General features: G+C 38.0%; 1 protein-coding gene and 1 long non-coding RNA gene across 5 annotated transcripts in view; one reads left to right on the forward strand and one right to left on the reverse strand.

Annotated features, from left to right (window-relative positions):
- Positions 1-3,898: 3,898 nt before the first annotated feature.
- On the reverse strand, positions 3,899-23,236 carry LOC128088281 (uncharacterized). 3 transcript variants are annotated; one of them, XR_008210211.1, is made up of 4 exons: positions 23,053-23,236; positions 12,494-12,591; positions 7,200-9,925; positions 3,899-4,620 (listed from the first exon to the last, which is right to left on the reverse strand). It is a non-coding gene; the product is annotated as an uncharacterized LOC128088281 (long non-coding RNA). The 3 variants fall into 3 exon arrangements; XR_008210212.1 differs by lacking the exon at positions 3,899-4,620 and having other exon boundaries at positions 5,475-7,283; positions 7,714-9,925; positions 23,053-23,232; XR_008210210.1 differs by lacking the exon at positions 3,899-4,620 and having other exon boundaries at positions 7,072-9,925; positions 23,053-23,221.
- CRYBG1 (crystallin beta-gamma domain containing 1) overlaps positions 5,514-23,847 on the forward strand; it is a 64,093-nt gene continuing 45,759 nt past the window's right edge. The window contains exon 1 of one of the 2 annotated variants that reach the window (XM_052698572.1): positions 5,514-5,634. In XM_052698572.1, the coding sequence (XP_052554532.1) occupies positions 5,599-5,634 (36 nt within the window). In that variant the 5' untranslated portion in view covers positions 5,514-5,598. The remainder of the gene's footprint in view (positions 5,635-23,847) is intronic. The other variant, XM_052698583.1, reaches the window with a different exon arrangement.

Raw genomic sequence — 23,847 nt, forward strand, 5'->3', positions numbered from 1 at the left:
CTAACCCTGTTATTATTAAGATCTATGACAAGACAATTCTAAGTAGCCCAGTAGGAATACATCTGCTGTGACAAGATGTGACCTAAGATGACTGAAAGAGACAATCTCTACGATCAAGGAAGGTGGAGGCAGAAATGTTAAACTTGATTCAACTGTGTATCTGAGATCTGGCCATTAGATGGCAGGGTTCAGGTACCGGAGCGTGGGTGCCTGCTCTTCTCCAGTCAGTGTCACACGTCAGGAGGATCTCAGGGCCGCTAATCCATCCTAGTGGCTAAAAGAGATTGGAGATATTCAGTTTTCCCCCCAAACCACACCCATGCAGCCCGTAGCTGACACAGCAAAAAGTCACACAACTGCTGTCTACTACTTGTGTCCTGTCAGGATGTGTGTGTGCGCTCCAGCTTTTTTCCACGTGCAGCTCTGTGTGGATGGAAGAGGTGCTAAGTCACCCAAGTGTAGCAAACCAGTTTATATAAGACCTGAAGTCAGCTGGAGTCTGAACAAATGTAAAATGATGGGAAGAGAAAAACTGTAACCGGGAATACGATAATGGGAATGTTGAGGCAGTGGAAAGAGCTTGCTACACTGTTGAAGAAGTCCAGGTACTGGTTTCGTGGAAAAGATGACATGAGGAATAAGAAGCAGTAGCTTTGTATGAAAACCTCTTCAGTCCAGAGCATGCTGTTTGAAATGCTCAAAATATATTAAAACTGTACCTAGAACACCTCAAATAACGTGCAATAAAAACAAAGCAAAACAAAACAAAAACTTGTTTAAAACAGTCTGCGCTGCTAAAGGATCTGCCTCAGGGAGCAATCCTTATGTATGCATCCACACCTCTCCAGATTACACGCCTCTGGAGTGAACTGGCTGTGTTGTGCTGCATAACACTTGACCTGGGTCTGATGTCCCTGTGGCTCTACGACCATAATTATGTTTTTGTGGCTTCAGTTCAAAGCATCTGAGGTAATGCGAGGGCTGCTTTGCTGCCTGCAAGACTGGTGTTCTTATAGCATTATGCCAAAGGTATGATGCCTGCTGTGGGATGTGGTGTGGGCACACAAGGGGTGTATGAGGGCAGGAGGATAGCAAGGATGGTGTAGGGCAGGAGGAGACAAAGCTGCCATAGCCCCATCCCTGCTCTGCCACCCCTTCGGCAATCCATCTTCAGAGCTGCTCCTGAGCTCCTCCTTGGAAGGAAGCCTTTGGTTTGCTCCAGAGAGCTCAGGCACAGAGTGATTCATGTGAACTACGTTTGACTAGAGGACCAGAAGCAGGGAGTGATCCAGGGTGATAAATTACTTAGCAGCATAGGTGGACCCATTGTAGTTGAAAGCACCTTGGCAGTGGGCAAGCAGAGGGAAAGACCATTACTGCTTTTAGTACCTTTCCGTGTTGTGGAGTAACTCTTCAGTGCAGGCACTTTGCTGATTGAATGGGTACATGCTCATTGCAGAGAAAAATTCAAGGGCTGATATGGCATGGGAGTGGGCACTCTGGGCAGAGGACCTGAATAAACAAACAATGTATCTGTTTTAATCAAGTTGTTCTTGCTCGCACACGCTCTTTTAAAGCATGATCTCATCCTATGTAAAAGTGTTGATTGAAAATGGGAATTACTATTCAAGAATCATCTACAGGATACAGTCTGAAGACTTATAGAAAATAGCAGACTGGAGATGAATATCAGGGCTGAATCTGATGGATGATGAGGGAAGCCGTGGCTGTAAAATTATAAGGTTGCCATTACAGTAAGCATTATTATTTTAAAACGTTTGGCAATCTCCTTTTTACTTTTGTTTGAGAGTTTTGTTTATTGTTCCTACCATGATGTATTTGTGTGGTTTTGTCTTCAGGTTAATTCCCTTCAAAAAGCTTTTTAATAATTATCTTAATGTTTTAAGATGATATTTTAAGACAATTAATAGAAATCACTGTGTCGCTACCAGAGACTTTGGCATGGACAAGGAAGAGCAATGGGTCTATGGTGTGTGTCTGTAGCATAAAAAGAGCACTTCCTGGTGTAATTTCTATTTTGTAGTTTATGACTCTTCCAATCTGTAGCTCCACTGCAATCCAGTGTCTCTGTGAAGAGAAGATTTTTCTACCTAAAAAGCTTCTCCTTCTTCACTCTCTTTTCAAAAGCTTTGTAATTTCTAAGGCCTTCTGCCTGTTCTTCCTTTTGCTTCACTGCAGAATTAGTTATTATTTTCATTAGCTACATGAAAACATGCCAGACACTCATCGCTGTGGACAAGGTAAACATATTCTGAATGTTTTTGACATAATTAGTCACACTATTTAGTAACCATGCACAAAACAAACAATAAACAACTCAGTCTATCATAAATATGCAACCCACCATTTCTCCTGATGTTAAAATTCTTACCTCTGCAGACAACCTCCTCTCTGAGTGCCTCAGACAATTGATGGGCCTTGCAAAATGTCTGGGAGAGTTTCATAACATTCCTAGCATGTTGCAAACACTCTTTCCCCCTCAGGCCTGCGGGGCTTTGAACGAGTGAGTATGGTTACACAAACAAGTCAGGGTGAGGAAAGCCAGGGTGTGGATTCGCAGTGCGTCAGCTGCCCCACAGTAACTGTCCGTCCGCCTGCCCTCGCCCTGCCGTGTGCAGCAGTGAGTTGGAGCGAGCTCCTTCGTATTTAGGCTGGAACATGAGAATTTACACAGGCAGTTACCACAGAGTTCACACCCCAGCTTGCCCCATGGCAGCTTGCTTGCATGCCCATATCTTGAGGCAGGAAGTGTACTGCTGCTCTGTGCAAGAAAACTGCTTGCTGCCTAAAATTAAAGCTTCTGGGAGAGAATGGGGAACTCAGCCATCAGTAGTTTGTTGAGAGAATAAACCTGAAATTGTGCACACTTTTAAACACCTGCTATTTCATTTTAAAATCTGAAGTGCCACGGTTGGCTATGTTTTCAGGTTTAAGCTTCTCCTGCTGCTTTTGTCAGCTCCAGTTTTTGGCCTGAAATGGTATTCTTTAAAAGAAAGGTGTCTGAATGAAACAATATCATTGCACTGTGCTCTAAAAAGGGCAGTTCCCTGGCTACCAAGTGGTGGACTTGTCAGCACCCTGAGGTCTAATGGTGTATTGGGACCAGATAGCCCCTACTCTGGCCTTGAGCTCCCCACTGGCCCCACAGGGGAGAGGCCTGAGGAGAGCTCTGGAGTGGCCCTGCCCTCTGTTTCCTACCTAAAAAGTGTTTGCTCCCACGGCTTGTCTTCCTCCTTTTGTCATTCTGATATGCATGACTGGTGGCATGCTTTTTTCGGACATACATTATGTGCATTATGTAGCCCTGGGAGCACAGAGGCCTGGCACTGTCCAAGCAGCACCATTACAAAAAGTGGCCTCTCACAGGGTATATCAACTCTATGCTTGACAGTGCTTCCATCTGCTTCCTGCATTGTTCTGCATTTTCCTTCTTATACAGACTTCAACCAAACACCTTCCCACCCACCTGCCCATAGTGTGTCACTTGCTCCCCTGCTCTGATAAAACCACTTGGTCACTGAGTCCTCAGTGTACTGTTGTTCCTTGAACACAGGCCTCCAGATATACCAGATAGGATCGGATGTAACAGTCTTTCGATGTTAGATGAGCAGGTGGTGAATATGACTTCTGAATTCTCATGTATACAATTTGTGTGGAACCACTCCAAAGCAGCTCCCATTGTCAAAGGCCCTAGAGACAGCAGGCAGAAAATGCAAATCCAGGCAGACAGCTTAAAGTCAGCTGTGGCTTGGAAAAGGCAACCAGCCGTTGAGAGCAGCACAGTTTCTTCCTTAAAAATAGGTAAATAAACAAAATAATTGCATGCGTTTATTGGAATATGTGTTAAAATGTCAAAGCATTTTCACCACAATTATGCAATAAACTGAATACCTCTATAAATAAGCCTGAGGCTTCTCTGCTCCCTTATTTACTCTTTGAAAAGTTTATGACAGTCAGGCATAAAACTGAATTTGCAACTAGAGCTGTACAAACAGAGCTGGATTTGGAACTTTGTGATGAGTCTGGAGGAAAAGTTTACAGGAAAAGGAATTTTGAGCTAACTGAAATGGAAAATGCACACATGTGAAGAACAAAACAAACAAAACATTTGGGACATTGTTTTTGCTGACAGCAAAGTATTTGTTAAGGGTATTTGATACCTAAAAATCTGTCAGTGTTTCAAACTGGAGTGAGTTGAATGGAAGGCCTCCAATACAGCTGGGGGGAGGGAGTGGGTTGGTGCCTGTGAGGCTAATGGAGGATGGAGGCTTGTTCAGCCTAGGGGAAGAAGCTGCTCTGGGGTGTGAGGAGGAATCAGGAGGCCTCCAACTACAATCAGAGAAGTCACCAAGGCAGAGACAGATTCTCTGTAGTGGTACAATGCAGGATGGCAAGAGACTATGAGACAACAGGCAAAAGAAAGAGATTTGGACTGGACGAGTATTTTAACTGTTTCCCCAGAGAGGTGACTGATGTCTCTGTGCTTTTATTTTCAGAGTTGACTGGTTAAAGGACTGAGCAACTTGGTCTTATCCCATAGCTGATTTTGCTTCTGCAGCAGGTTGGCGCAGAAACCTCCTGGGATCACTTGCAGTGAACCTAAGAAAAATGCAGTCCAAATTAGAAGTGAAGATACCAAAATGCATTGATTTAAAAAAGCTGAATTTTAACTAATTGTTAATTCAACTAATTGTTGAATCGTCTGAAGGATTAAATATACAAAATGTCATTTTTAGTCAAGCTTTTAAATTGTATCTTCATAGAATTCTTTGTTTTTTTGCTACTGTGCTGCTTTGGTTCTTCAGGCAGCAAAATGAAAGGGATGATACAAGTTGTCAATCGTTTTCTACTATGAGAAATAACTGAGTTATTTCTCACTTATGAATAAACTATGTGAACTTTTCCACATTCTTTGGATTCCAAAATTCAAATTGACACTGCAAAAAAACAGAAGCAAAATTTATGTGTTATTGTAAAGATTATATACACTGTCATTGTGACAGTATCTTTCCAATAAATGACCTCCTATTTTGTTAATTCAACTGATACTTTATTGAGACAGCTTCAGGAAGGAAGGTGAGCAGCATGTGATGTAATATGAAACAATAAGCCCCAAATGTTGTAATCTGCTGTTCTGTAGAGATGGAGTGTCATAAGATAATAAGAGTACTTTTCTTCGCTTGTGGCTCTGATGTGGTTATCTTGCTGAATATTGTAATCATTTTCATTTGTTTTGGTATCAGGAAAGAGCTGACAAGTCAGGGTTACAGATAGCTGAAGCAGCTGGGATGAATTAATATGTAAGTAAGAGTAGTGAGTAGTTTGGCTTTAAAAAAGCTATGTGATTTATAAGTATTTGAAGCCTGGAACCAGTACAACAGGAGAAAAGAGTTTAGCATATTTTTCAAGAAATACAGAGGATATTCACTCAGACTTTATTTCACTAGGATGTATTAATTAGACAATATTTATTCTCCTTTTAGGTACTACGATATATCAGGCACACGCTATACTGTTCAAGAGAGCCAACTACCATCAGTAATCTGTCCACACTCTTACGTTCTTCCATCAATATCAATGTCTACCGCCTCGTTACCAGCAGCACTTAGAAAGGTAAGAGAAAACTGAGCATCTATGTTTACAAAGAACGTCTATGTACGTATAGATAAGTATATATATAGATATATCACAATGAGGATGACTAATCTGAAAACAGAATTTAATACAAGATATAGTTGTACATAATCTTCCTTTAAAAGAAGTGTATTTGAAGTACTGGAAATTTTTCAAACAAATGTCATATACGGAAATAAGGAAGGTAGGAAGGTACTTAATTGCTGTAAGCTGGCATGAACAGCCAACAAAGGAAATGGCTCGAGGAGATCTTCCACATGTTCTCACAAACCATATGGCTTTTTCATTTTGATTATAAAATATACATAAGCCAAAATAATAAATGAACGGCAGTTACAGTTCCATGGTTTCTTACTTAACCTCCATTGTTTTCTGTGAAAGTTTTATTTCAGAGAAGGAAAAAGGGCTACGCATTAATTTGCTAAAGTTCATTTAGTTCATGTAGTGTTACTCATTTGTTTGGCAGCAGTATTGTTTCATGGAAGCAAGCTAGAGAAAATGCTAATTGTTTCTGCTTTAATGTGAGAACTTCATTTCAGATTGCAGACAATGTTGTGCAATATCATTCTTGTCTTTATTTTAATCTTTCTGTGGAGAGAGAAATACTTTTTTTTTTCATGTTAACAAAAGTGCTGTAATTACAAAAGCTGATTTTTTTGTTGCTGATTTGTTTTGTGGAACTAATATTCATCTGAATATATTTGATGAGGACCTAAAGTGTTCTGTCTTTAAAACAAATAAATGTCTCGTCTAGTCTGGTCAAACCCGGAAATCTTATCTACTAATTTCTATTTGAAGCCTTTGGAAAAGACTCATTGGTCTTAATTGAATAGACAATATAAACCCCAAACATCACTTGTGGTCTCGTTCAGCATCTTGGTTCCATTGGTAGTGTAAAAACACACCTACAAATAGAGTTCAGTTCTTTGCAGTTATGAAACTGCAAAATAATGAAGTATGGACCATGGAAGCCAGTTTAGGCTTCCAACAGTGCAAACAGGTGTTCTGGTGGCTTTGTATATTAATTCCTTGCAAAGAATTCTTACAAAGGTCTGATCATCTGATAGATAAATTTAAGGAAAAAAAAAGGAAGGAAATTTATTTTTCATAGGAATTGGGCAGAGAGGGAGAGGAAAAAAGTCAAAGGAGAGGAGAGAATTCAGCAGTTTCTTTTGTTTTAGGATAATCTGGTATAGTATATAATAATGTAGTCATCTGATGATGACAGATGGATTATGGGGATTGGGCTTCAATGAAGCACAGTCTTCCCCCAGCACTTCTTGGGAGAGCAGTACAAAACTGCATGACACAGAACATAAACTGTTTGCACCAGACTCCTCTCTGTTGCTCTCCTCTACAGAAATCTGTTCATAAGCCCATTAAAGGTGAATGTACTGAATAGAGTCTTGTAGACTAATTTATAAAGCCTAGTTTGTATTATTCTTTTTTCTTTTTTTTTTTTTTTTTTGTCTAATTTAGGTTTTTCCCTTTGCATCAGATAATTAAGAGCTGACTCTAGCAATGACTAAAACAGACAAGCTCACCTGCATTCTTTTATTAATTAAATAGTCTTCTTGAGAAACCTTGCTTATCAGTCTCTGGAACTCATTCACACTTAGTTTTGTTTTCTGAAAAAAGATTGTATATGTATATACATTGCTATTTTCTCTTTCAGTAATACTCATCACTATATAACACAGTTCACTTTCACCTAAATCCCCTTCCACTCTCAGCCAGTTCGTGCCTACTAAGAGGATCTAAAATAGCCACTCCCTTAATAGTTTTCTTCACCTTCTGAAGAAAAAGCTGTCCCCAGCATATTCCAAGAACTTGTTGGACTGTCTCTGTCTTGTATTTCTTTTCCAACAGGAAAAAAGAAATAATTCCAAGAAGTAATTAAAGCCGTCAGGTTCTGTCCTTTTGGATGCTTCCCTTGCTTGATCAAAAACAGTCTTCCCTCCACCCAATTAACTAGTGTATAATAAACTTCTATTATAGTATAACCTGGTTTTCTCCTTTCATCTTCTTCCAGAGTTGTTTAACAAATCTTCATCTTACCCATTCTAGTGCTTCAGAGCAGCTCTTCTTGATATACAATGCAACTTGTTTCTCCTTTTCACTTGACTTTCATAAATAGTGCTAGTAAAGCAGAAGGAAATAAAAAAAATGTTGAAGTTCATTTGTTTAGTAGTGTTATCCAGTGAATAAATGTTGTGTTGCCCAAATTACAAAGTTAAAATATTTTCTTTCATTGCACTGTTTTTGAAAAAAATCTACATCATTCCATATCAATGCTATTCTCTCATCAAAAGCCCTTGTGCTGATTGAGATGTATTCCTAGTTCTGTTCAAAGATTTCCACTTTTCTCTTTGCAAATCTGTCTGGCATTTATCACTCTGTTTTATTATAGTTTTCTGGTTTTGGACAGCTATATAAAAATCTTTAAGAGTTTTTTCTAAATGTATTTAGCAAATATGTAAATTGTGTATGTTCACCAGGGCAAATAGATCTATGAGAAATTAATAAATGATTAAAAAATTAAAATATATTTAATTTTCTTCATTTTTCTAGCCCATTTAATGTGCAAAACATTCATTTTTTTTTTAATATAAAATACCTTCTAGTATTTTTGCAAATAGAATTTTGGTAACACTACTAAACACTGAAAAAAAAAATTCTAGATGTCAATTCTGCAAAGTATTCTATCACTGGATTTATAAAACTCAATTCCTTTTCATGTCTTTACATGATACATTCTGTCCTTGGCTACGTTTGCACAATCCAGTTATTCTCAGAATAGCTATATAAGAGGAATTTGTGTTCATGAATTTGTTTGTAAATGAAGGAAAACAGCTTGATTAGTTTCCTGTTTGTATTTAAAATGTGCAGATCTACCTTGAAGATGATTTGTCATATAGCCTGTACCCCTTCAAGCAGACAGCATGGCCATAATTTTATGATCACTTTTAATATTTTTAAGACTGCTTAAATTAGTACAGCAATGTGACCAGTGTTCTTACTATAGATGAAGAAACAACTACTTGACTGCTTGCTGCATTCAGCTCTCAATAAAAAATAATTTCAGCATCAAATAACAGATAAACCTGCATTTTGCAGTCGTACAGTTTCAGTAGGAATAAAATGGAGTTTAATACAAGTTGAGGAGTCATACCTGCAACATGGAAAACTCAAATGACCTTAAATTACATAGTTACATACAAATAGACTTTAATCTGACAGGTTTCAGTATAGTTAGGCTGAAAGATATTTGCTCCTGTGAAGACCAATTTTAAATTGAGATTGGCTTTTACTGATAGTAAAATGAGTGAATGAGTAGAACGTTCTTAATCCTTCCGTACTTATACATTTCCTCTTCACTAGGACAATGATTACAAAACATCTGGACTTTTTAAAATTCCATTTTTTTCTAGCAGTCAGATATCAGTGCTCTAACGCTGTCTCTCCTCTTACATCAAGGTGTTGATTAGTCAGTTTTTGAGACATATAACCAGATATCTGTCTAAAGGTTTCTCAGGATTCTCCATCTAGATAAGAGTTCTCACACCTACTTGCAACCTGAATACAGTCACTACCCTTCACACAAAGATTCAGTCCTATGACATGAATATTTAACTAAGGAAACTGGGTGGAGTACTTCTAACACCCAGGTGTGGCTATGGAAGCCCATTTTGATTCTGTGTCAAATTGCTGGATTAAATAACTTTATTCTATCACTGCTGTTGCTGTGCTTCTAAGACAGAGGATACACAAGTCAAAAAGTTCCTTTGCTCTTTAACTCATCTTCCAGGATGATAGCTGGTCAATATCCAGAGCGTTTTCAACTTACCATTTCTCATCTGCTTCTTCAATTTCATTTCTGCTTTGCTCAGATTAATGCTAGCAAAACATCAAGCCTAGATCCTTAAAGTGTTTCTCCTTACAGTGCTTTATGTTCTCAAGAAATATCAAAACCCTCAGTCTATTTGGGATCTTGGAGAATTGCAAAATCACCTGCCAGGGTAATGTTTTAGACTGCGGATGCAAAGCATTTTGTACTGACACTTCATAATCTTCCAGTACTGAGGGTGAAAGCAGGCAAACCACTAAACAAAATTATTGGTTTGTAGATGGGTGAGAGGAGCCTGCCCTGAGGAAAACAAGTCTTTGCCTTAAGGTTCACCACAGTTTTCGATAGATATGGCCTTCCAGTGGTTAACAGTTCTTCTCCCAAAACTTCAGACAGAAAGAAGAAAAGGCATCCTTCCTCAGCCTAGAATCAAAAAACAAAACAAATCCCTATAAGCAAAGTCCTAGAAAGTGAGTCATGCAGGCGCTAGGAGTTGTTGTATAGCTGTTGTGTGTTTTGCCAGGTGAAAGAAAATAAAAAGTGCAGGAAAGCACTAACCTGCTTTGTGCAAAGACTCAGGAAAAGGGAAGAGGAAATTATATGGCATTTTAGGATTTTTTTCCCTTGGAGCAGAGGGGTAAACACAACAAAGCATTTATTTAAGTGGACATTGAGGAGTGGTGATGGGCATATTTTTGATTTTGTTTTGTTCTCTTTTAAGTCCTCAGCTGTTTGGATTAAACTATACCTTTCTAGTTGAGTAAATGTTGCAGGATAAAATTATATTACCAGAAAACAACAAACAAAGGTGAACAACAAGATAAAACAGGGACATCAAAATTTTACTGGACATCAGAATTCTTGTTGGAGTTTCTATCAGCTTAATTATATTTATGCTTAACTGTTGAGTAAAGGAATTTTTTTTCCCCACCTTCTTCAAAGTAACTGTTGTGTTCTCTGCCTGTTGAAACTCCTATTATTTCTAGTGTGGTCAGTAGAGAAGGGCCTCTAAATTTGGGTTGTAGGACTTGTTCAGTGCAGATTATTCACTACTGCCACATAATGCTTCGAGCCACCCTCCTCCCACATGTGACTTGTTTCCCTGAAGTAATGGCACTTTGTACCTCCCAGCCTTAACAAATTGAATCATTTTCCTCTTTTTGTCTTTTTGTTCCACTAGGAACTACCCCTCTTACTTGGCAGATAGGTGCAAAATCCCTTGATAATCTCCACGTGACATTCTTCAACAAGAAGTTGGAATTTACTTGCTCTCTTTTCAATTAGTCATGCTTGTGGTCACTCCAGTAGGGCTACTTTTTAATGACATTGCTCTCCAGTGTCATTCCTGCAGAGAAAAGCGTAGCCTCCCATATTTTAAATTTTAAAGTATAACTTTTATCCTCTGTTAACCTCTGTAGACAAATCTTGCCTCTAATCCACTCATTTATGGGAAACCTGGAGAAATGAATTGCTATGCTTAAAGTGAACCAAAAATACAGAAATAGAGAGATTTTTATAGACTAGGATAGATAGAAAATTTTATTTACATATATTTATATGCATATATAAATGCAGGTTTAAATATATATATGACTTAATTACAGTTTGGAGGATGTTGTCCATGAGCCATAGATTGGGGATCACTCTCCTAATGTCTTTGTGTGAAGTGATCAGTATACAGAAAGAATGAAAAATAGATCAAATATGATAAAGCATGGATCACGTGAGAGTTCTTTAACAAAACTTAGAGCAGCTACGTTATTGTCTGTGTGGCTTTCAATATGGATTTCAATAGGATGTTACTGTGCTGGCTGCTAAGCACGGTAATTCTTTATTGTGGTCAAAAATGTCTAGGAAAACATGAGAAAGTTATAATAGTTTATCTAAGTTGTTTTTTTCTTTTATCCTATCTATGCAATTTGTAACTACTCTAGGCTCCAACTGTGGTGTGGTTTGGGCAAGAAGGTGATGTTAATAGGTAAAGAGCACTGAAGTCTTTGCTTTGAAATTCATGGTTTAAAAAAAAAAAAAAAAAAAGGGAATTGAGTTTCCAAACCGAACCAGTTGAGTAGGGTGGAGAGATGTGGGAAGGGAAAACGAGTGCCTCATTTTGTCCTGGCCCTGCCAGCATTTCTTATATGGTTGACAAAGGATTTATGCTACACTTAGCAAATATTTAATTTACTCTGTCTGTACTTTAAACTTTTAAAGTTTTTATAGGATGCTGAGCTCTGAATCATGCTATATTTTGCAATAGTTTTAGATGATTAATACTGAAATATTCTTTCAGAATGACTTAGTTGATAAATATGCAATTCGTAATTAAAAACCAACAACACACCAACCAATTGTAAGCAAAGTGTAAATAGTACTGAAGTCATCATGGGAGCCAGAAAGTACATAACTGGGATTGAATTTAAAAGCTGACCACTAAAGTCACAGTGATGTCTCCCACAGACATTTGTGTTCTGAGAAGGCATTATATCTTAAATTACTTGTCCTGACTATTTGGTGAGTAGTGTCATAAAGCAGTAACCTTAAATGATCCGGTAACATGTGAAAACCCACAAAGGATTGCAGGGATTATAACTTGGAGATAGCTTCTGTCAGTAGGCTTTCCATTAAGAGGATGTCTAAGAGTGAAGTCTACAGAGATGTATTAGCAGTGTTGACTGCAGCTGAGTATATCTGATGGAAAGTGATGCTCAGTACTGCACAGACAAGGCAAAACTGGCTCCAGCATGCCTCAGCAGCCATTATGTAATACCACCTGCTGGCATGGGCCCACATGTTGGCCAGCTCTCCCTAAGGAACAGGACTAAGTATCAGTAGAGGACTGAACTACAATTTGGTTAACTCTTTCAGCTTAAATAACTCCTAGTACTGTCTTTTGCCGTAAATATTTCTTAGCTTTTGATACTGAAACCTACAGAGGCAGCTAAGCCCCTATACAAGCAATTTACTTTTCATAGCACGTGTGTACCAGTGTACCTGTAGGAATGTGGAAACAGCAGTGCACAGCCACCTGTAGTTGTAAATGAACACTGGTGATGATTTGCTGGCTGACAGAACTCAGGTATCGTGTCTACCTTAAAGAGAAGAAAAAGGTAAACACAGCGTGAATCTGTACATCAGAAACTTCTGCTTTTGAGCTGCGATGGCTGCATTTCCATTCCTTTATCTGTACCTGTGCTTTGTCAAGACCTAGATAAGAGAGGGAAAGGGGACGAGAGGGATACCAGTGGGGAGACATGGAAAAGATGAAACTAAAGAAGACCAATAACAAAGCAAAAACAAACATCTGTGTACAGATGAAATCCATAGCAGATAGGAAAGATATCGAAACAAAATATGTACACAGGAGTGTGCAGAAGACATTTTACTGTCTTCTGAACACTCCTGTTTATGTATTTTGTCACACTTCTCTAGGAATCTAAGCAGAATCTTAATGTAACTCTGATTTATTTTACGTTTCCAGTTAGAACTGTTGTGATAATTGCATCAACACAAAATTAAGCCATGCATGCTAGAATTTTCTGTCTAATATGATTGATGTGAGACATACAAAGAAATCAAGAACCACTGATTTAAGAGTATCCATAATGGTATGTGCTTTTGGTTAAGAATCATTCTGCCTAGATTTATCATGACACAGCAAGCCTAGATAACACTGTAGCAGAAATGCTCTGGATGCTCCACTTTGGTTTCTTTCATAGAAAAAAAAATTGCAAGGTGCCCTCAATTCAGCTGCATTTGTTGATAATGAAGGCAGAAGAATCGAGCAGCCAGTTACCTGTGCACAGGCATGTGTACTGTGTAGGCAGAGATCAAAATCATGAGAAGTCCCAAAATAAAAAAGCTTGGATACCGGATGCATTATAAAACTATCTGATTATTATTATTTGGCTTTGTCACGGAGCTCACTGAAGACATGCTCCTCCTTTTATCTTTCAAAAACTCTTGAAATTTAGGGGTAATTAAAGCACAAGAGAGGTTCTCAGCTATCCACGGCAGGAGTTCTTTGAGCATTGCTCAACAATTACTTCTCTGCCTAATAAAATACTGTTCTGCTGACTAGACTGATGGCATCATTGCAATTTCCTTGTCATTCCACTTTTTCCCATATTCCCAGCTCATTATACCTCTTATCCCCATGTAAACTACAAATTCACTTCTGTGTTAACTTTAAAAGGATTTAATTTTGTTATTTGCAGTCTGGCTCAAGACACCAACTCTCTTATTTCCTAAAAATAATATCCAGTTCTTCTGGCTGATTGTGAGAAGCCTTGAAAACAACTTTGTCTCATATTTCTGTGACTTTCTGGTGAAGACTTTTCTTCTGAGCTGTAGCAGGAGAGTAAATAAGCTGTGATTGATTGCAGGTGTACAGAGCTACAGCTGACAGCTAACGTGGTCCTTAGAGAAGTATAAAAGGCAGGAGGGATGATGGTACAGAGTTACTCAGTATTTTCATAAAATTAATGTGACTTCTGAAGTATCGATGTGAAAAAAAACCTGTCTTGTATTCTAACACTGTCATTCAAGATAGCAGTGGATGTACTGAGTCAAATGTGTTCCCCCCTCCCTTTTTGAATATGAATAAATTTGAAGGTGCTATAGAAATATCAGTTAATTTGTGTTCTGATAGACATCTTTCAAGTTCTCCAAGCTTTTTGAGGACATTGTTGTAGTTTTTGTTGATTTGTTAGTTTTTTAAATACATTTTAAAAAACAAAATGACAGTAACATGTATTAGACAATGTACTTTTCTTTTGTCTGGCAATTTGGTGCACTCTGCCTCCAAACACTGAAACATATCTTCTTTGAAGCAGGAGAATTATAGAAAAGTTGTGTCCAGTTTCACATTAGGCTTGTCTTTCTTTTGAGGTGTGTTTGAAATTGAATTTCATCTTAGCTGTTACATGCCCTGTGTAAACTGTGAAGAAGTTAAGAAGATACAAGGAGCGAAAATGAGTTTCTGTTGGGATGTTTAGTGACTGCTGAAAAGGCAGTGACACAAGCGTTTGTCTAGAATGTTTGATAGTGCTGGGTTCTTCAGAACTGAAGCACTGAATAATCTACAGTCTGTCACCAGGTAGTGACAACATACAAGGTCTGTTAAACTGGCACACTGCTATATTGTGCAGGAGTGAGATAATACGTGCCTTGCAAAGCGGTAAGGGGTCAATCGTCAGTGATCAAGTGTGGACAAGCAAAATAAGTCTGGTAGTGGTGATGTGGGTGCATGTACCAGGCAGTCCACTGTTATCAGTGGCCGTCCTTTATCTACCCCACCTTGTGTATCATCCTCCAAAAATCTAGCTAGCGTTTTAACATCTCACTATTGTTGCTCATGCTCCTATGTAACTCTTAGGAAGGCACCAGGCACTTTTCCACCTTCTTCACAAAGAGCATACTCCTCCCTTCTCTTTTCCTTGGTAAGTACGATCCTGTTAAGTAGGTGTTTGAATCGCCAGGGCTCCACTTCTGGCCCCCATGCTAGGCTATTTTATAGTGATCTGCAGATGCTTTGTGTCATGCTCTCGTACCGCTTCCACACCTGCACAATATGCTGGAATGGTTTTCAGGACCTTGGCAGCCAGCTGAGCACTCTCTTTGGGTGTAACTGTATTTCCATTTTGCTCTGCTATGTGACCAGGTGGCTCAGCATATCCGCAGAACACCTGTGCATCCTCAGATCTGAGGAGATTGCGACACAAAGCTTTTAGTATAGCTCACTCCTCCTGACCACGCTTTTGCCATTTGTACTCTACATAATGTATACGACAATTAGGAAAGTGTGTATATATACATATACATGTAATTTATTGCTCTGTAGTTCCATCTGCAGCATAATAATGGGTTTGCAAAGGGTAGTCATGAAAAACTTCTTTCTGGAGTTATTCTGAGAGCTGAATTACAGTGAGCAAGCTGAGATGCTTTTTCATTTATTCCTTTAAAACAGACACTCGGTCTGCCATAGCTTAAAGTCTGCAAGTGCAAAGAGCAATCCACTTTAATAAAGAATTGGCTAAACAACTGTTTGCAAAGATTTAGAGAATTTAAAATATATCTACCATTCCTACAAACTAGCTTGGCTGAAGTAATTTTCAAAGTCACAGTGGGTTGCAAATTCTAAACTTATCTCTTTAAAATGTAACAGTTGCAAACAGTATCTAAGGATTTAAATGGAATATAGTGTTTTATTCTATGAATGTCGCTTTTCACTCCAGAACATGACAATATAATTCCCTCTAAACTGTACCTTCTGACATGCAAACAAAAATTAAAGCTCTTTTCCTTGTTTATCTTTACAAACTCCCCTCCCATTTTCAACTGTCTAGGAACTAGTATTTAGATAAAAAGAATATTGAGACCTGCTTACATTTTTGTATTTCTTTTCGAGAAATTTGTGATTTTTAGTAGGCTCATTAGAGGTAATTTTTCATGTTCCCCTCCCCTGTCCTCCAGAGGAATTTAGATTGTTTTGCTTCTGGGAACGTAAGGGTATGTTTTTCTTGGGCAAGTAAAACTTATTTTTGTCAGATAAATTTCTGACTCTGGGAGCTGAAATTAAAAATAAATAAATGATATAACAAAAGCAACAACAAACAACCTTCCAAACATAAGAAAGGTATATGTACTTCTGTGTCCTTGTTTTCCTAAGCTGCTGCTTTGCGAAGCTGAAGCTCACCCTGCATGTTGCTGGCTGCTGTTCAGAGCAGCATGCACAGCTGAAGAACTGAAGAGACTTGTCAAGCTCATCGTGCAGCTGGCTGGGAAAGCCTGAGCTGCAGTAGAGACAAAAGATAGAGTCATTTGCAGACAGAAAGGTTGGGTAGCTAGAGGGAAACCATATGGCACAGCCAAGATTTCTCTTCCCACCCTCCCAACGTGCTGCCAAGAAGGCGTAGGAGGGAAGCAGTGGAGTGGCAACAGCAGAGAACACACAAGCTCCTTCCTTCTCTGTAGAGGAAGCATTTGCAGCCTGCCAGGTTTTCACTGGGCATTCCCAGGTGCCTCCCATGTCCTCAGGGGCTGAGGAATAGTGGACTGGGCTCATACAAAGTGCCCCCCAGAGTTGCTAAGGGAACAAGTAGTTACCAGATTGTGTTTAGAAAGGTTCTCAAACACTTCAAGACCAACACAATAACTGTGGTAGTTAAAACTGCATTTGATGAATCCTACTGCTTTTAAGGATTAACACAAAAAAGTGCCTCTTCATCTTGCCTCTTTGTTCTACACCACAGGCACCAGTGCCTGTCCTAGTGTGCTGGACAGGCCTGTGCCCAAACTAATGCCTTACTCCAAGATTCAAGTCTGGAATCAGTAACCCTGTGTATTTCTTGATGTCTCTTGGAAACGTTGGTATTTGTGAACTGTAGAGCTTAACCCATCTTGATCCACTTCCTTGTTCATCATTCTTTATCAACAAAATATATTGATTTTATGGGTAAAACTTGAATTTTTTTTAAGAGCCAGTAGAAGTTTGAACATTTATCCAATGATCCACTAGTAATACTAGCAAGATTTAAATGCTGCTGTAGTTACGTCACTTTAGCAGTTCATGGTTAGTAGCTGGTGTGCATAATAGATTAATGCAGAATATCTGTAGTAATAGATCTCTCATTTTCTTCAGAAGTAATAATATATCTATTTTCTGGATGAGCACATATTATTTATTTTAATGTTTTATATATTAATTACATCTGTTTGGAGCCTAAAATAAGCACACGTAAGAACGTAAATGTATTTCATCAAAAAATTCTCTTAGAAGTTTCTGTTGCTTAATGGTGAATGTTATGCGATATTGATGTAATCGTGATTAAAAGCAAAGAGTTTTGAGGAATATTCCACTCAATTTAATTTTTGCCCACTGCAGGGAATTAGTGGGTCCTGAGTCACTCCTATCTTCTCTATACTGGTTTTATAAAATTTACTGTAATCTATGGTAAGGCAATTCTCTTTAACAGTTATTACAATAATTAGTTAGAGAGAATTCTGGGAGCCTCAGATGAGCACTATTATTTAGAATAAACACCAAAGTATAAAATTGTAATTCAAATGTAAGATGAGATGTCCGGCCATTTTTATAAAGTTAGGATAAGGCGTTTTAGTAATAACAATTTCTTGTTTTTAATACTCTTCATGTGTACATGATGAAAACTCTGTACATCAAAGAAATTATCAAGGAGTGTAAATGCTTCTTCCATTTTAAAAAAAGGCTCTTTGAAGTACGTAGGCTATCAAGCCCAAATTTTCCAAAGCAGCTGCTTTATTGGGTGCCTTCATGCTGGTGGGGTTTACTTGAGACGTGCTTCAGTTTAAAGGTTCTGTTTGTTTAAAGATACTAAATGGTACCCTGGGATAACCTATTATAGAAGCTACACCGCACAATTTTGATTTATTTAATGAGAATGTGAAGAAGAGAGATTCTTTAATTTCATATTTAAATACGCTTGATTAAATATCATCATTTTTCATCCTATTGAAGTGCTTTTAGAGTCATAAACATACAGTAACTTTTTCCAATTTAAGGATCATCACATCTACTTCCCAAAGCAAGCATGTCAAACATGCACTTCTTTTTGTTGTCAGGTTTATGAAATTTGGCTTTTGTCAGATTAGCAGTCCACTTTGTTTTTATTCTTCAGCAGTTTTGCAGTCTTGCAGTAACAACACAGTGCTTAGAATGATGTGTGCCTATGCCTGCTTATTATCTACAATACCAGAGCTGGAGAAAATCCTTGTGTTGCTAGCAAAAGGACTTTCAGTGCTACAAGTATTGTTTCAAATTATCTTACCCAGTGAAAGAAATCCCAGTTTTCCAAATTTCAAATGACATCATAAGTTATCTTTAGGTATCCAGAGCTAGAGCCAGTAAAGGACTAAAAGACTTAGGTGGCTTAGTTAATTAACTCAGAGGCATGTTTTTTCCTAGACTGAATTAAAACTGCAGGTAAGGACCTAGGTATCCTATAAATGCATGCAGAGTGAGACAACCTAAATCCTTCATCTGTTGAGTACGTAGGGCTAGCTAACGAGAAAGATTCAGTTTGAGCACAGGAGTGCATTTAGGAAGGCAGCTACGTGCAAAATCATGTAGAGATGCCCAAGTTAGCCCAGGAGGAGCCAGCTCAGTTAGCCAGCACAAGGTAGCCACATCAGTGCAGTGTTTGGCAATATGTGTTTGGCTAATAATGTGTGTGGCTCCTTAGGGTTATTTCCTCTTTGTCCAATAATCACCTAATGTAAAAATGTATAAACATCCTGAGTGTGCATAATTTCCCTTTTGGGAATATACATTTGTTTTACTCTATATGCTTAGCAAAGAAGTCCAGATTGCTACTTAAAATGTTTTTCCTTAGATTAGCAAGGTCCACAATGGAAATCGTAATGAGTTGTCACTTGTGCATTTGTTAGGTCAAACCTAACTAGCAGGTTTATCTTACTGTAAGCTCAGTAGTACTAGTGAAAATTCTGCAGATTTTTGTCTTTTTTGAAGAAGCCAGTTTGGGATTGCCCATGGAAGTTACAGATATTTTATGAGATACTTGTATCTGCTCTGAAACACAGCAGAATTTGTTCAAATGCCATATGCTTTTCAGTACTGTGGAGCTCCTATTGGCCTAAATGATTCTACGTGAAAAGAAGGAAAAGAGATCAAGAGGAGCATTTCACAGTGCTTGAGAAAGACACTTACTGTTTAATCTGTCACCCAGACACATAGATGTGGAGCAAAGAAACCTATTTCCTATCTTCAGTAATTATATACTAAAAGAAATTGGAAAGTGTTATGGTGTGGTGAGCCGTATGTCTAAATTAGAAATCTCATGTTAAACCCACACATACAGATAAACTATTAGAGTTTGTGACAGGATACTGTACCTTCTCAAAAAAAAAAACAGAAAAAAGAGACCTACAGACAGGTAAATGCAAAAATATTTCTGTGTCAGATTCTTTATCATTGTGAACCACATTCAGAATTGAAAGTAAAAAAGGAAATGGGTTTTATTTATTAGACCTAAGAAAATTCCAAGGCCACTTCTTCCCCTACAGAATGTTTTTGCTTTTTAACCTTATTGCTTAAAAGAGCAAGTGCTTTCAAGTCCCTGTCTCTTAGAATAAAGAAGAGAATGTATGTTTATTTTTCCAATTTTCACCTCAAGAGAGGTGGTGTCTTACTGAGTAGATTATCTGATAATTCTGCTCAATGATACTGTCTGAGTAAAAAAGCTAGAAATGCTGAGAGCAAAGGTATGAACCTCATATGAAGCTTTTTCTTTTCTTACACTGAAGCACAACTATTACTATTATTTATGCTAATGCTATTTTTTTTGCATATAGTTTTATTTCCGTAAGTCTTCCAAGTTCAAGAGAGTTTAAATATTCTCTCAGTTCTTTAATATTGAATGATCCCTGCTTGTATTTTTAGTGCTGCCTGTTTTCTGCTTTTTCAAATTCCATCTTAGTATCATTTTGCCTTGAGACCCTAGAAAAGTGCAGATTTACTACACCTGCTTAGGAAAGTGAAGAACCAAGCATACCTGTATAAGTCAGTCACTTGCAGAATAAAGGTGCAATTGATGTCTTCTTTAGCCATCTTAAACGTGGATCAAAAAACTTTAATCAAGTTTGTGAGAGCCAACGTGTGTGGTACATTTTTCCTACTGTTGCATATCTACGTCTCAGTATTGCATGTTAATGAATGCATGTAAGCTTTTTGCCCAACACCAACTTCATCGCTCCTCGCAGCAGGTTCTCCACTTCTGTTGTGGTGCTTACTGAAGGATTTGCTGCCACCCTTTGCAGCTCTTCTCTTGTTCTGTGACTGAGTCCCTTTCATAGCTATAATTTGTCTGCCTAATGACTTTATCAGTTGGAAAGGCTCATTTCAGATACTACTTCCTTTTTTGCTTTTTTTTTTCACTGAGTGCTGCCAGAAGAAAGAAGGGGTTAAAGTGTGGGAGGATTGCTGAGAAAAAGGGTTTGGTTAATGACAGCAGGACTGCACCTCACACACACCGTAGTTTGTTTATTCTTCTGTAAACAGCAAAAAGAATTATCATCATCATGGTAAGGCAAATGGTACTCTTCCTTTTTTTCCTTAAACCCCAGCAGAAATCTTTGGGTTCCTGCACAATTGATTTTTTAATTGTGAAATCAATTTGATTACCATTGGTTTTATAGAGTGTCTCTTTAAATAGCAGATGCTGACAGAAGGGGAGGGGGTGAAGATTTTAGTGTATGGAAATAACTAGCTCTGGGGAAGAGGAGATGGGAGCAGGCACGTCTTTTCTGACATGCCCGTTCTTTTTTATCAACCTTGTTTCCTAAATACTGATTTAATTATCTGTTCAAATTGTATTTGTGCTTTTTTGCTTTTGCTGAGTTTTCTGTAAGTAATTCTATTTGTTTGATTGAGCACAATTTGCTGCTTCCAGGATTGCTCATATATATGTATATATATATATTCAATATATAAATATCTTATTTTGGCATCTAAGAAATAATACAGAATTTATACTTACATCTCTGCTTCATGAGCTGAATATTTCCTTTATAAAAAAAAAGTCAGTGAAACATATAGCCTCAATATTAGCGTTATTCTAGATGCTGTTGCAAAATGGTCAATTTTCAGTATACATTTGAACTACAGATTTAGTTTAACAGTGAACAAATAAATTGGAAACAGGTCCTGTTCTATTGAACATCTGTAGTGGAAAATAGGACACCTAAGTAGTTCATGGAAAAAGACGACTGTCAGTAAAAACTTCATTTCACTGCATTCTGCTCAGTAGTCTTGTATTTATAGCTCCCTGGTTACTCAGATAAGTTCCCCAGTCTCTGGAACTGCATTCCCTGTATAAAGAGCTCAGGTAAAAGTGAAATTGTCAGAAACAGCAGTAGATGGATGTTACTCTTACGTAAGACGGAGGGAGTGAATTCCATGCTTGGATCAACATGTTAACTTTGCAGCGGATTTCTTTCTCTGCGTCTGAAGAGGAAACTGTCAACCTGGAATCTGATGGATTTAAAAGAAATGCTAAAAATGTGTAGCGTGTGGGTGCCAAAGCTTTGTTACTTGGAGGAAGGCAGCGTGTGGGATAGAGTATTTATAATAGTAAGCCTTCTTCTGTGGCTTTGTGAAGGGTCAGTATAAAGAAGGAAAAGTTATTTTAGTGAATTGAAATGATTCAAATCCGGTTTACTGATGATCAGGTAAAAGTAGAAATCATTTAGGTTAACTTGAAATATAATTGCTTTTTTTATCCCTCATGATCACAAAATTCTCCAAACTGTTTCGGGTTAAATGGTTTGTTTTGTTTTGTTTTATTTTTTTCCCATGCTTTTTAAATAAGAGCACAAGCAAAACCAGCAAGCTTTCGTTTCTGTTTACAACTCCCTTTTTCCCTTCTACCAGTAGTTAGGGCACTCACCTGAGAAGTGGGAGAGTGGGGTGGTCTTCCCTCAGTTGCACTGGAAGCAGGATATTGAGTGGCTCTTATGCTGCTCAGGCTTTTCTCTTAGCTTTTATGTTTATAGTTTTCCATCTAGTCCTTGTACTACTTTTACAGCACATTTTGACAACAATACTCCAGCAAAGTTTTCAGCCTGACAAAGCCTAGCACTGCAAACGTTGAACATTTGAGTCAATCACTGTGAAGAACAGTATAGCCTGAAGAGTAGTAGTTCATTTAAATGTTCTTGGCTAATGCACTTCTTGGGATACCATATGACTGATAGAACTCTGAGACTTTCTGATTCTTGTGGTTGTAAGAATTATGATACTATGGATTTAAAGAGATCCCAAATTCCTGGCATTCCAGTATTAACTTAGAAGGCTGGTACCTATAGTATCAGAAACATTCAAAGTAGAGGGGTATCAAAAGTTTGCATGTTACTTGAAATCCATGCTCTTCTAGTGAATGACAAAGCCAAATTTACACGTCACTAAATATTTGTTTGGGTTTTTTTTCTGCTCTGAATACTAACATGTGCTATCAAATAACACATTTAAATTGCAAGAGAACTATCCACATTAGATATTTCCCCCTATTAGTTACTACAGGCTTGCTAATGACTAGTAAAAATACTACTTTTTTCTATAATGTATGCCCTAAGAAGTGTTCTTGGTCATGTTCAACTGACTCAGATGAAGTAATCCAGCAAAATAACACCCCATTGATCCCTCAAGACTGAGCCTGAAGCTCTGATTCAACAAATCACAGTTGCTTATGCATACTCTCCGCTGGAGACCAGCAAAGCACATGTTTAATTACTTGGTTAAATTAGGGGTTTGGCTGTGGCATCTTACATTAGTTAATGAGAAAGGGAAAAAAAAAAAAAAAAAGGGAAAAAAACCCCAGCCAAAAACAGAGGAAATATTTTGATGCTAACATAAAGAGGTATGAATATAAACACAAACAAGATTTACATTTCTTGATTAAGAAGAAAGCATCTTGCTTTCAGATTAGAACACAACTTGAAAGACTGCTGCAGTATACTTGAAACAGTTTCCTGCATTCTGTCCAAGGACACAGGCTCACCTTTTTTTTTTTTCTTGAAAGTTGACACTCCTGTAGCCTTTGATCGGGAATGTCTGAAATGGCTAATTTCTCCATGTTGAGAATGCTTAAGCTGAAACACATTGAAGAAGCCTGTTCAGCAGAGAAAGGACACTTCTTGCTCCCTGAAAATCAAATATTTATTTGTTGTGCTCTGCCAAGTTAGCCCCACGTATTCGTATCCTGAGAACCTTGGTCTCTGTGCCCTCTTGCACTGGCAATACTGGCTCATCTACATTTATCTGAGTTAAAATACAAGCTCTTCAGGGCAAGTGCCTGGCCTTTTATGTGTTTTGAAAGAGCTGTATGTAATTAAAGTACTTTGTATGAAGAAATTACTTCAAAACAGTTTACATAGGGCAGCTATTTCAAGATCAAGCAAAAATATCCAGCCTTGTTCCCTGAGGAAATAAGGCTTATGTGACTGGACTGGCTGGCTATCCCTACTCCTTTCCTTCCAACACCTTTTGAACTCGTTGGACAGTTTAAACTACATTTGAAAGGGGGAGACGTCTCAAAGATAATTAAGTTCCCATGGACTTTATGAAAATCAACCGCTGGGAAGTGAGAAATCCAGATCCACAGTTCAAATAACTAATTTTTTCCGAATGTAATCTTGCAAACCCAAACCTTGACTGCAAGTGTAATAATGGCTGTCAGGTTGATAATGTAATCCCAAGTTATTTAGAGGACCCACAATTATTTTTTAGCTGAATAGTAATATGCAGATTGAAACCATAATCAGGTTAAATTTCCCCTGTTTTGGTCTTCTGGCAG

The sequence above is a fragment of the Tympanuchus pallidicinctus genome, unplaced genomic scaffold (assembly GCF_026119805.1).
Source record: "Tympanuchus pallidicinctus isolate F22 unplaced genomic scaffold, pur_lepc_1.0 scaffold1, whole genome shotgun sequence".
NCBI lineage: Eukaryota > Metazoa > Chordata > Aves > Galliformes > Phasianidae > Tympanuchus > Tympanuchus pallidicinctus.